At 59.4% G+C, this 13,218-nt stretch overlaps 1 protein-coding gene across 3 annotated transcripts in view; it reads right to left on the bottom strand.

Moving 5' to 3' along the window:
- MOB2 (MOB kinase activator 2) overlaps positions 1-13,218 on the bottom strand; it is a 73,644-nt gene that overhangs the window by 22,955 nt on the left and 37,471 nt on the right. For 2 of the 3 annotated variants that reach the window (XM_039224108.1, XM_039224110.1), the window contains exon 1: positions 11,154-11,230. The exons of the other annotated variant lie outside the window; for it this stretch is intronic. In XM_039224108.1, the coding sequence (XP_039080039.1) occupies positions 11,154-11,215 (62 nt within the window). In that variant the 5' untranslated portion in view covers positions 11,216-11,230. Of the gene's footprint in view, positions 1-11,153; positions 11,231-13,218 lie in introns of those variants that run through there. 3 annotated transcript variants of the gene reach the window in all.

Raw genomic sequence — 13,218 nt, 5'->3', positions numbered from 1 at the left:
TGAGAGCGATTCGGACACAAGGGAAGTGTAAAAGAACATCCGTGGAACAGCCCTGTGAGCACCAAGATCTTCCATCTCGAGAATCAGCGCTGAACCAACCCAGCACCCACCTCTCCAGATCACAGGGCGTGGGGGGAAGGGGAGCTGGCAGAGGCTTCGCACGGCTATCAAGTTTCTCACCTCTCACGTGAGGGAACCAAAGGGCAACAGCTAAAAGATGACAAGGCTGGGGGCTTTGCAAAGGTAACTGCTAGAAAAACATCAGTATTTCTAAACAATCTTCTTTTTTCTTGTGGCAAAATACACATAAAAAGTATCGTCTTCTTGGACTCTAAACACCTTCACACTGTTGTGCAGCCGTCCCCACTCTCCGTCTCCAGAACTTTCCATCTTCCCAAACGGAAATCCCGTCCCCATGAAACAGGGATCCCCAGCCCCTCCCCCAGCCCCGGTGCCCAACACTCTCTGTCTCCAGGAACCTGGAGACCCCAGGGGCCTCGCGAGAGTGGGTCACACGTGAGCATCAGGTCCCCGGTGTGGCAGGTGTCAGAGTGTCCCTCCCCGTCAGGGCTGAGCCACATTCAGGGTGCAGACGGACCACGTCTGTCTATCCATCTCTCGGTTCCCCGGGTAAACGGGAACTGTGGGTCACACGCTCGCTCTGGTGTCAGTGTTCGGAGGCCCCGCACGCTGTTCGCCACAGCAGCTGCAGGAGCTCCCGCTCCCGCCACAGGGCCCGGGGGGCCGTCCTCCACGTCCTCGGCGCACGCGTGGCTTCCTGTTTTCTGTGTCCCTCTTGTTGGTGTGCTGGCGTGGTACGGGGCAAGGGTGTGGTGTGGTGTGGTGAGAAAGGGCCTCGTGGTGTGGAGGCACAGATGACCTGGATGTGCTACACACACACTCCTTTTCTGCCTCCGTCCACTAGAAAGGCCAAGAGAACGTAAGCAGCTCAGAAGCAGAGAGCACACCAGATGTCCAAGCTGTGGCCTCTACGCGCACGTGCCCTGCAGCGGCCAGGTGGGCTCCTGCACATGGCTCCAGGCCTGCACCTTCCTGTCACGGCAAAGGACCGCTGCATTGTCTGAGGCTGGCGGGTCACTGTCACTGTGACTCCGAACTACCCTGAAGAGATTCCCTGGCTGAGGATGGGACAATTTAAGTGTACAGGACAACAGCCCAACAGCCTGAAACACAAAAGTGTTTAAACCTTTATCTAAGGATACTTCTTATGAAAACGCCTCATTGTCTACCTTCGGAAATGGCAAAAAACCAAATCCGCGTTTTGAAGGACAACGAAAGGAAGGAGTAGGTATTTGTCCTGCTTCTCAAGGTGCCCGATTAGTTGAAGAGAAGATTTTCTGTACAGAAGTAAGTATTCCATCCAACCGACGAAGAAAGGACGCGGAGATTCGGCCTCTGTGCAATGCCTAACAAGGCAGCGATGCTGGGCAGCGGCCACGAGTGCCACACACAAGTCACGACGGCCCGAGTGCAAGCCTCCTCCTGGAAGTCCACCACCACTGACAGCAAGTCTTGCCCCCACATAAGAAGAACACAATCCAACCAAGGTCTCAGGAGAGCCAACAACTCCCAGGACACACAGAGGAACACGCTAGGCCATGTCCCCGGGATGGCTGGACAATGCCCCAGGAGAAGCCGCCCAGTTTCATCAGTGTGACCACAGGGGGACTCAGAGAGAAGGAGCAGTGCCTGTGGCCTGAGAGACTCACTGAATCAAGTCTGCAGCCTGGGGAACAGCACTGTACCCCAGCTGTGAGCAATGTCAGCACTCGGGGGCTGGCTGAGGTGGACACTGAATTCTCTGTGATGTTTTGCAATTTCTTGCGAGTTTTTATGTTGAGATATAAAGTAAAAAAGAGAGAATTATAAAACCTGTCACCCAACCACAATGCATGGGCTTTACTTGAATCCAAACACCAAGAAAAGCTGTAAGAAACCGGAGAAACGTGCACACAGGCCGGCTGTTGGAAGTTCTTAGGGACTGCTGCTCTGATGTGGCAACACACGTCCTCTGCGTGAGGAAAAGCAGCCCCGCCCCTCGCGTGCACCAAGACATTTAAGGACCAATGTCACGACGTCCAGAATTCGCTTCAGAGAAGCTTGGGCGGTGGGGTGAAGGAAAGAGAACAGAAAGATTGGGGTCACACTGGGTGTAAGTTCAGACATAGCTTAGACCCCACGTGCCCACTGGAGCCACACCCTCAATAACACACTCCTCATGTAAAATCCGGTCATGAATGCAGCCTCCAGCCCAGAGACAGGCCTCCCCGTGAGGAGGAGGAGCCCTTTCAGTGAGCTGGGGCTCCCTCAGAGCAGCCAGCACGGCACAGGTGTGGTCACGCTCCGTCAAGCCCCGAGCAGCAGGGCACATAACGTGACACACACTGACGTCATACACAGCCTGTGTGCGTGTGCACTGGCGCTCAGAGAGGTCAGGTCCACAGGGACATCCCTGGAAAAACAAATGATACCAGCGCACTTCACCAGGTCAGGAGCGGGGGGACCAGGAGCACAGAGGCGAGTGCCAGGGGTAAGGGCATTCAGGAGCGGGGGGGACCAGAGGCGTGTGGCACACAGGGGCATGGCAGGGATGAGGGCGTTCGCTGGGTTCTTCCAGGCATGGTCCACACTCGGCCAGTGGGCACCACTGGCTTTCACAACAAACAGAAGTGAGGACTGTGCAGGGCACACGCGCACTCTGAAAGCTAAGTCTATGTTAGACAACTGGTGGTGACTGGCGTGACTCTCTCGACCCACCAGGCAAGGAGGGAGGCGCGCTGGGCTGCTGAGAGCGTGGCCCGTTTCCTCACACCCAGGCCCCCCTCTGCTTGGCCTGCTGGGGGTCTGCACCCCTCCGAGTCGTGCCTCTAACCTGGGCGGGTGGCAATTCAAGTCTTGCTCTTCTCGTGTGCTGCCAGGGGCTTCGGGAAACCCAGCGTTCCCGCCGGTGATCCTCGGCCGGGGCAGGGTGGGAGCCCGGGTGCCCTACCTGGCCCTATGGTCACGGGGTGGCCGGCTGGCATGTGGCTGCGAGCTCAGCAGGGCCAGTCAGGAGCAGCTGGCATGCACCCCGTCCCCTAAACACGCACTGCATGGGGCTTGTCACGAAGCAGCAGACGGAAATGGGACTTTCCCAAGACCAAGGGCTGCCTTTCTCTGCCATCAGAGGGCCCATCGCTTTCATGAACTGAAGAAAGCAAGTCTGGGGAAATAAAAGCAATTTCAAACCTCACTCCGTTTTGCTACGTGTGTGCAGACTGAAACTTCACAGGCATGTGAGGGAGAGACGGCGTCACAGGGCAACCAGGCGGCCAGTCTGAGCGCAACCTTCAACCTGGAAGGTCGTCAAAACAGAACTTTCACTCAGGGCATCACTGTGGTCAAGGTGGAGTAACAGGGACCGGATTTTACCCACTGCTTCAAACAATAGGACACTGGATAAAATATGTGACAGCTTTCAAGATCCTGGACACCAGACAACACGGCACAGTGACCCCGGGGATGGAAGCAGACAAGGTAAGTCTGCACGCGGGGAGGGGCCCGGCAGGCCCCAAGTTGAGGAGTCTCCGCCGGGGGCCTGGGGGCAGGGGACCCACGAGGAGAGCGCTGCACAGATCTGCCAAGGGCCCCAGTGGCCGGCACGGGTGGCACGAGGGAACTACGGAGGGCGGGGAGAGTCAGCTGGGAGGGGCTCATGATGGGGTGAAACAAGCACTGAGCACCCTGGCCAGAGAGGAGAAATAACCCATGGCATCAGACGCAATAGTTGAGGACTCCAGCATCAGTGGGAGGAGATTCAGCAGAATCACGGTGAGACAACAAAGAACAAACACAAGAACTGAAAAGGATCAATTGCTTCTCAATGGACTCCAAGAAACAGCTCAAGAATAGCTAGAAATGTACAAAAATGTCCAGCACCAAAACAGGCAGAGCTCATGTGGTCTTGCACCCAGTCGGGAATGCCAAGCCTTCTAGGAAGGAGGAAAATGCATTTTATTGTTAAGAGTCAAACAACTGATGAAAAAGGACCCTGAAAACGCCAGATGACAGAATGAGAAGGCGTTAGAAGGTTGTCACAACGGGGTCCCACCTGCTGCAGAAGCTGGTGGAAACACTATTCTACTAAGATCACAGTGAACACTGGCGATGACAAGCACTCTGGGTAGGAACGACAGCCAACCAAACACGGCCAGAGCAAAGATGAAAGACCTTGAAGCTGTGGCCACACGGGAAACAGGCTATGAGCCAAGGAGTGGGCCTCCTGCGAGCAGGCAGCGTTGGGGACCCCTCTTAAAACACGTGTCTGACACAGGGCTCATATCCTGCGTCATGAGGAAGCGCGGACCACACCACGAGAGCCCGCCCCTCTCCCTGACAAGGGCTATGCTGACAAAGACCGCTCGCACCCAGTGCCGATGATGGGCACACTCTGGGGCTCTCCCGCGTGGCAGCACAAACACAAGTGGCATGGTCACTGCAGAACACAGCCCGGCAGTTTCCAAAGATGTTGAACACACGTGTCATACGACCCAGGCGATCCATTGAAGGGAAAGTGCGTGTCTGTACAAAGACCTGCACGGGTGTCCAGAGCAGCCTCATCTGTACAGCCAACATGTGGAAACAGCCCCCGTGGCCACCAGCAGGAAAACAGACTGCTAGCTGGGGCCGGTCCGTGCCACGGAGCCCTGCCCAACCACAGACAGAAAAGACACTCTGACACACACAGCCTGTGGGGACCTCAACCTCTGTGCTGTCAGACCTCCCCCCCATAAATGGCAGGAAGAATGTCACTAACCCATAACGACAGAGGTGCGCCAGCGGCACCCTGAAAGAAGGTGGGAAACAAGTCACACAGCACCCCCAAGGCTCATGCACACACTCCCCCTGCCAGCTTGTGCACACGGCACCCCCAAGGCTCGTGCACACACCCCCCCAAGGCTCGTGCACACACTCCCCCTGCCAGCTTGTGCACACGGCACCCCCATGGCTCGTGCACACACACCCCCAAGGCTCGTGCACACACTCCCCCTGCCAGCTTGTGCACACGGCACCCCCAAGGCTCGTGCACACATACCCCCAAGGCTCGTGCACACCCCTCCTGTGGCTTGTGCACACATTGCCCCCACCAGCTTGCGCACACGGCACCCCCGAGGCTCGTGCACACGCACGCTAACACCCGCAGGGCTGGACCCTCTCCACGGGTGCGGCATGTGTCGAGAACGGCTCCCATCACACCTCCTTGCTCAACTCGTCCCAGGTTCACCTTAAGTTCACCCTTCCAGCACGGCCCCTCCTGGGTCCTCCCAGCCCCCACCCACAACCTTCCAGCAGCGGGTCGTCAAGGCTCTATCTTCGGAGCGCGTCGGCAAGTACGCCCTGGCTGAAGGCCCCGTCACTCCCACTGCAGGACCGTGGCGGTTGACAAGTCTCCCTCCTGCCTTCCGTGACCCTCCCCCGTCCGTTCTCCCTACCCCGGGACACTGCCCGCATGCTCACCCGCCCTGAAGCACCACGTCGCCCCCGAGAAGGCTGATGCGGCAGGAGGGCATCTGCGGGCCACAGCGCCTGCCCGGGGCCAGGTTTCTCGGGAGCAAAACGCACTGTCCATCTAAAGTGACCAGACCCCAGCTGAAGGCAGCAGCAGGCCAAGGGCCGGGCAGTGTAAGTGCCCGCGTCTCCTGCTGTGGGTCAAGCACGGGGAGGCAGACCCAGCCCCGCACCCCTGCATCTGGCCGGCCCACAGCTGCTCCCGCCTCCTCCAGGTGTTCCTCCAGGAGCCTGCCTCCTCCTCCTCCTGCACGTTGCCTCTGACCCCAGGGCCTTACCAGGACTGGAGCGACAGGGCTCATGATGACAAGCCAACATCGTCCAGGTATCTCCCGCCAAGGCAGTCACACCCCAGCCAGGCGCCTGCACACACTTACCGCTCCCTCCATGACGGGAGGCTCAGGCCGGGACAGAAGTGTGATTCTGTCTACAAGCGCGGCGCCCACCAGGAGGGAGTGAGGGTACTGAGTGGGCGCCACTGCCCCCGCCAACACACAGGTATGGACGGCGCACCAATCCGGGTGGCCGGGCTGCACAGAACTGCGTTGTGACTCTACCCTCTTGAGAAACGCCAGCTCCATACGTGGAGCATGCCTGGCTTACTGCGGGCACAGAAAGAACACGTGGGCAGCCAAGAGTTAGATACAGAAGAGAGGACAGAAGAGTGTCATTCTGGAGAGGCCCCGCACCCCCGCAGGGCTCTGCTGTCCAGCCACGGAAACCCCTAGTCCCCACACCCCTTGCACACACACACACACACACACGTGCGTACGCATTCCGCCTGCAACCAAGCTGAGGCCTTGCAGCCCACCACAGCCAGGGCCCTCACTCAGGTGACTGCCACAGGGAGGAAGGCCTGACACAGCCCCAGGCGAGTCCAGGAGGGCGCGGCGGCCACCGGGACTCCACGGGTCCCTGACACTGCAGAGTGACTTGGACAGGAAAGCATGTATGCTGCCTGCCAGCGTGGGGGAGGCAGCGTCGCCCCTCACCCCCAACTGACCTGCTGGCTCCTGGGGGCATCACACTTTGCAGAGTGAACGCTGGTAATCCGGACCTCCTGGAGCTCTCTCCCGGCGCCAACACCTATCAGGCAGCAGACACGTGGTCAGGAGGAGGGTGCCCTGAGTGCCGAGCAGAGTGTGATGGCACGGTGGCCCGGGGCTTACTGGGGTCCCCCCGACTCCCTCACACCAGCTCCGCAGCCTCAGGTCAAAGCGCGGCTCCCCGCCTCGGTCTGCTCACGGGTGAACAGGACCACGTCTGCAGGGAGCCTGTCCGAGGAGCGTGCGTGGTTTACAAGTGGCGTATGAGAGGTGCTCTGCCCACACTCACGGGCTCTACGCCTCCGTGCCCTTCACTCGACACTCTGAGTGAGGCAGGGAGCGAGCTCACCCCGCCCTGAACACACATGAGCGTCCGACCCCGACATGCTGTGAGGAAGGGTCCAGACGGGTAGGGCCCGAGGGATGAGGAGTCGGGCAGGCAAGGCAAAGGAGGGTCTGTGCGGGGAACAGCACGTGCGGACCCCTGGGAAGGAGAGCTCCAACCGCCAGGAAGCCGTGTGGGGATGGCTAGAGAGACGGGCTGGCAAGGCTGAGACCTGGACTGTGCCTAGGGCGGGCGGGAACCCCTGAAGGATCCGAGTGACCAGAAGGCCGGACTTGTGTGGAGAAGGCGGGAGGGCCAGTCTGGGCTGGACCATCACGATGGGGCCAGGCTGGCGACGGGACGAGGGAGGCCGTGGACTGGGAACAGACGCGAGGGCAGGGCTCAGCTGACAGGGCTGCACCCGGGCTGCCGCAGAGTCCCCCAGACATCCTGGATGAGCACCTGTACTGCACTGCCACAGCAGGTGACATCTGTTCACTGAGCCCGCGCCTCGGCCCGATGACCCTGACGAGAGCCCCACCCCAAAGCTCCCCTGGGCGCCGGCCAGCTGAGCAAGGTCCCCAAGCATGAAGGTGCGCTCGGCCAGCAGGGCCTGGACACGGCCAGCAGTGCACGGCTCCCAAGGCAGGCGAGCCTCTCCACGGGTGGCCTGATGCCACAGTGCGCCCCATCTCCAGACCACAGGTGCCCCGCGTACCTCCTCACACACAGATGATCACACAGCTGGCTCCAACTCCCAGCCCGGCTGCAGGGCATGGAGCACACCGGAGCCGCCTCCCCACCGCTCTCTGCACCCAGGAGGGGGAGGCAGCGCCTGATGGGCCTAGGCGGTGAGGACCTGGCCAGTACATAGGAGCCATTCCTCATGAGCCTCGAGCCCGGAGGGAGGGAGCATTCTCAGGAAGAACCCAGAACAGCCGCGGCCGACTTCAGCTCCATGAGAAGGAAGTGCCTGCTTACAGGAGGCCCTCCCACCTTCCTGGTTATCCAGAAGCCTCGTAGGAAAGGAGGTGCCTCCCAGGCAGAGATGGGGGCTGGGTATTTCAGAAAACATTCTGCCTTGGACCTTGGCTCTACGGCCCCCAGGAGCCTCTGAGCAGGCAGGTCCAACCATCAAGGGCTAGAGGCATGTACACCGGGGCCCAGAAAGGGGCCGTGAGAGGGTAAGAGGTGGAGGCTCATCCCCAGTGTCTACCGGGACACAGACTGGCCTAGGCCTGCCAGAAGGAGGGAGCAGAGTTCTGAGAAGAACCCCTGAGAGCGGCCCCCCTGACGTCCTCTCCCGGTGCTCCAGACCTGTGACCCTGCCTGGCTTACTGGTGAAGAAGGCGTGACGTGATGGTCCGTTCAGAGCACACTGGCACCCTCTTTCAGAAGAAGACACAGAACCTTTACAGCACTGAAGAGAAGGTGGAGAGCCCCGGACACCCACAGAGGCCTGGAGGCAGGAGACAGAATCCGTACTTTTTAATCTATGACAGCTGGCACGAGGCCGGCTTCCAGGGCAGCGCCCCGTGTGCATCACCTCGACATGTCCTCCTGGCTCAGCGAGGTGACCGGATACTTCCATATCCATTTTACAACCAGAAAAACCAGCGATGAAGAAGATCCACACACACTCTTTAGTTACGTCATACAGAGTGGCTTCCGTGTGCACACACACAGAAATATACCCACAAACCTCCCGTCGGGCAGAGAGAGCTTTCCAACAGGTGACCACCCTCATCCACTGTTTTTCTCTACGTAAGACAAGTGTCTGGACTGTCCAGCTTACACAAGGACCCCTCCAGGAGCCACACGTTGCAAAGTAGAGTGTGTATTTTGTGTGTATGTGATTATATGTGGGGAGGGTGTGCGTGTTTGTGGATGGGAGTTGTGTGTTTAAGTGTGAGCTGTATATATGCATGTGGCAGTTGTGTGTACATAAATACGAGCACGTGTGCACGCACATGACCTCTAGGCAATGGTGCCCCTTTCTTCCTAAGGCTCTCCCCCCACCCCAGCCCGAGACCCCCAACGCTGCTGGGCGGGCTGGCCCCCGACCAGGCCGGGTGCGGGAGCTCAGGCCCCCCTGGGGGCTGCTGCGCTCCTGCTCTTCCTCAACTCTCCCCCCCAACTGTTCACGTTCCACTCCCTCCTCAGTTCCCAGAGATGCCCCCTCAACCACGGTCGGCCCCCACCGTCCCCCTCTGCAAGCGCGCAGCGCCCAGCACGCGGCTTGTTATGTCCCCCATCGCCACACCAGGGATCAGCGTCGGGCGTGCAGGGCATTGCCAGATCTGCTAACAGCCGTGTCCCGGCACTCAGAACGCGGTGAGGGCCCGCACACTTGCCGACTGCACACATCAACTATGTCATCGGCTGTGCTTCACCTTGTCATTCCCCCCGGGGAGCTCTTAACACAACTTTCAGAGTTCGATGGCATGCTGCTGGCACCAGGACATGGCTCTTGACAGCCTTCCAGCTGAGGTGAAGGGTCACCACCACGCTAACTTCACCCAACCTTTGTCTGCTCTCCTGGCACTTCTGTCAAACTGGCACAAGAAGCAATAAAAATTTCAGAACGCTGGCGGAGCTCCAATGCCCGGGCAAAGACGAGGGACCTGGCAAACAGGCTCCTGGCTGGAAGGCAGCACCGCCACTCGACAGCTCCCGTGTTCCCACCAGTGATGCATCCAGGTCCTGAGGGTGCAAAGAACAGTTTCGGAGAGCAGGTCCATGAAGCCCAAAAGCACAGCCAGTGAGACAGCCGGACATTCCGAGTTTGCAGGGGTGCGGGCACACAGGCGGAGTCAGAACTCTCTCCTGGCTTCCCAGCTTCGTGGCTTGCACACCTGCCGGCCCCAGGAAAGGACACACAGACAGGGGCCTGCACCAGACTGGAGATTCTTCTGGGAAACAGCAGGAGCAGGAGCTCAGTGTCGTACATCAAAATGCCATCTGCCGAGAGCACGGCCCACAGAACACGGTGACAGGTGAGCTGCACGTCATCAAAAGTAAGGAGAGCTGTGTCTCAGAAGACACCAGTAGGACGATGAAAAGACAACCCACAGACTGGAAGAGATACTTGCAAGTCACACAGGGACACAAGACTTCCGTCCACAACACATGATGCACTCTCAAACTCAACAACAATTAAGACAAACCACCCAATTAAAAAGTGGGCAAGAGCTTTGAAAAGACATTTCCGCAAAGGAGGAAAGGAGGCTGAGGAGCGTGTGCACAGCTGCTCAAACCACAAGTCAGCACCTGACCCCCACAGGGAGGAGCGGTCCACGGTGACAACAGGGCCGAAGAGGACACGGAGAAACCGAGAGCTGCTGGCGGGAACGGAAGGGGCTGACGCTTCATGAGAAACGCAGTCCCCCGAGGTCACAGGTGCTCCTCCCGTGAGACCCAGAGTCCAGCACGTCTGCAGGAGACCAAGACAGGGCCAGGACAGTGAGCAGCAGCACTGCTCATGACCGCCAACCTCTGGAAGTGACCGGAATGCCCAACCAGGGCGGGAGGCTAAGCCAACGGCCTCCTGTGCAGAGGGAGAGGAATCGGGTGCAGATACACACACTTGTGTGTGTCTGAGGCCGGCTGGACCTCAGAGCACCGGTGCCATGGGAGAGGCAGAGCCCAGACACTTAAGACGCTCTGTGGTCCTGTGGACACGAAACGCAGCCAGAACAAAGCACCTGTGTTAGACAGCAGGTCGTGGGCGCCACAGCCACGGGTGTGGCAAGGGTGCATCAAATGTTCTGCATCACCACGCGTGGGGTCACGCAGCCACACACATCTCTCAGACCACATCCAAGTGTCAGAACACACTTCAGACCGGCGAGTCTTGATGAACGTAAGTGTGATCAGAGGTGCACGCACAAAGAACACCACATGCCAACGAGGTCACAGGAGCTCTCACCGGGACACAACTGCAGGCCCCACAGATATACCACGCTGCATGGTTGTGGGCACCCGGCGCACGATGCTAGAGTCAGGAGGGGTGGACAAGCAGGGCCAAGAAGGCCACATAACATCAAAGGTGGCTGTGTGCTGTTAACGTGAAACCACACGTAGGCCATGTGCATCTGTGCTCTCCCCGTACGTTATGTCGTGATGAACTATTTACTTAAAATGCAGGAAGAAAAAGATGACACGTGTTTGTGACACCTTATTTGCACACTGGCCGGTGGCCACAGAATACTCACCAGCCTTCTCCGTCCCTTTCTGCAAGACAACCGCATGGGACAAGTGGCTTTGCCCACACCATCAAGATGAAAGGAAGGACCAGAAGGTCCCACCCAGCCAGCTACCTGCGAGACATGGAGAGAAGCCTCCAGCCCACAGCGTCTGTTCCGTCCCCTGTGACTCCTCAGCCCCATCCCCCAACAACCCCCACCCCCTCCAGGCCACATCCAGGGGCCCAGCAGCCCAAAACAGCACGCATGGCCAGCCAAGGCCTACGCGTCAGGCTCGTCCCTTGGAATGGAATGAACCTTCCGTTGCACTGAGGTTACCACATGAGTGGAAACGTCCTGGGAGGGCCTGAGGGATGCCACCTGCTACTCTGGACAGCCAATGTCGCAGCGGTCACCACCCATGTGGGGTCCGAGAGAGGGAACGCTCAAGTCGCCCCACAACTAACACCAGGCTGGAACCAAGCAGAGAACCCTCAGCAGCAGCAGGGTCAGAGGACAGAGAGGAGAGGAAGCGAGGTTTGGGCGGGGATGTGGCAGCTGGCTTCAGGGCAGGTTTTCTGTGATGAGAGCCACTGGAGCAGGGCTGACACAGTCCCCTGTGGCCATAGGTCCCCACTCCACACTGTCTAGGGCACAGAGGAGAAGGGCACGGTTCCATCCACAGTGAGTAGGGACCTGTGATGTGGCTTTGCACGCGCCAGCCCAGGAGGCCCAAATTGGCGCGCCCTGAGCTGGCTGGAAAGAGCCTTCACGTGTCTCCCTGAGGCCTCGCTGGGCCAACAGCCCTGGGCACACAAGAGGGGAAGGGCACAAAAGAACAAGCCACTAGAGCCCCTGAGTTCTGGGGTTTGGCGCCCACCCCATTCCCCATGCCTGTGTGTGCAAGCCCACAGCGCTGGCAGCCCCCCAGCACACTGCGATCACCCTCCAGGTGTCTGGACGTCTCCATCCTACAGAGGTGGAGACCGAGGAGGCAGGGAGAGAGGTCCAGATCTGACACGGGAAGCCTGCTCCCGAGCCTTTGCTCTTAAACGCCCCTACATCCCCAAGAAGGGAAAGGGGATGGGCACATCTGGAAAGGAACCGGCCCAGAGTTCAGCTGTCCTGGGAGGAAAGCAGCCCTGGGCAGCCTGGTCACAAGCGGCCAAGCAGCTGACTCGGGAGGCAAATCAGCTCCAACTCCCAAGGGCAAGCGTGTCTGCTTCTCCCACGGCCCTGGCAGCAGAGGCCGGAACCAGAGAGAGAAAGCCCCAAACCTACCACTGTACCACCGCCTCACACCCAACACACAATACCGTTTCCTTTGCACCGGGGAAAGCAGGCGCAGTGACAGCCCGGCCCCCCTCTGAAGCTCACCCTGGACCCAGCATCTGAGTGGGGGCCAAGTTCACTGCAACAAGGCAAGATTGTAGGCACGGGGGTGGGGCGGCAGGAGAGTTGGGCTGAGCCCAGGTCCGCGACCACACGGGGCTCACCCTGCCTTCCTCACACACTTGCCCGGCACATCTGTAACCAGGCTGAGGTGGCCAGGGGAGAACCTCTGGGTGGCGGACAAGGAGGACATGCAGGGATGAGGCAGGCGGTCAAGTGCCTCCCTGGAGCCCAGCCCCAGAGAAGCCAGGGACACCAGGAGCAGGTCTGAGGTCAGACGGAAAGAGCCGCCTCAATGGGAGAGGAGGCAGGCTGTATCCCACGTGGGGCTGAGCGCCGGGATATTAGCACACACGCAGAGAGCAGAGAAATGCACCACCACACCACCAAAACCGTTCCGTTCCAACTTCAAGTCAAGCCAAACTCCAAACAATGGAGGTGGCTGTTGAAGCCTGCCTAGTCATCCCGCCTGGCCCCCAGCCACCGCTGACCACAGAGGGCAGGGGCCTCCAGGCCGCACAGCAGCCACCTCTGGCCAGTCTTCCCTCCTGACCTCCGTGCTGGCATCTGCCAAGACAAGCGCCCACTGGCCTGGGCAGAGACAAGGTGGCCTGCTCGTGACAGGTTGGCTGAGACCCACTGACTCCACAGCACCCTCTGTTTAGCGCAGCAAAGCCCATGTGCCCCAGCCCTCCCTTGCGCA

Source organism: Hyaena hyaena, unplaced genomic scaffold (genome assembly GCF_003009895.1).
Source record: "Hyaena hyaena isolate Hyena2069 unplaced genomic scaffold, ASM300989v1 scaffold_1528, whole genome shotgun sequence".
Taxonomy (NCBI): Eukaryota; Metazoa; Chordata; class Mammalia; order Carnivora; family Hyaenidae; genus Hyaena; species Hyaena hyaena.
This window is presented reverse-complemented; position numbering and strand designations above follow the sequence as displayed.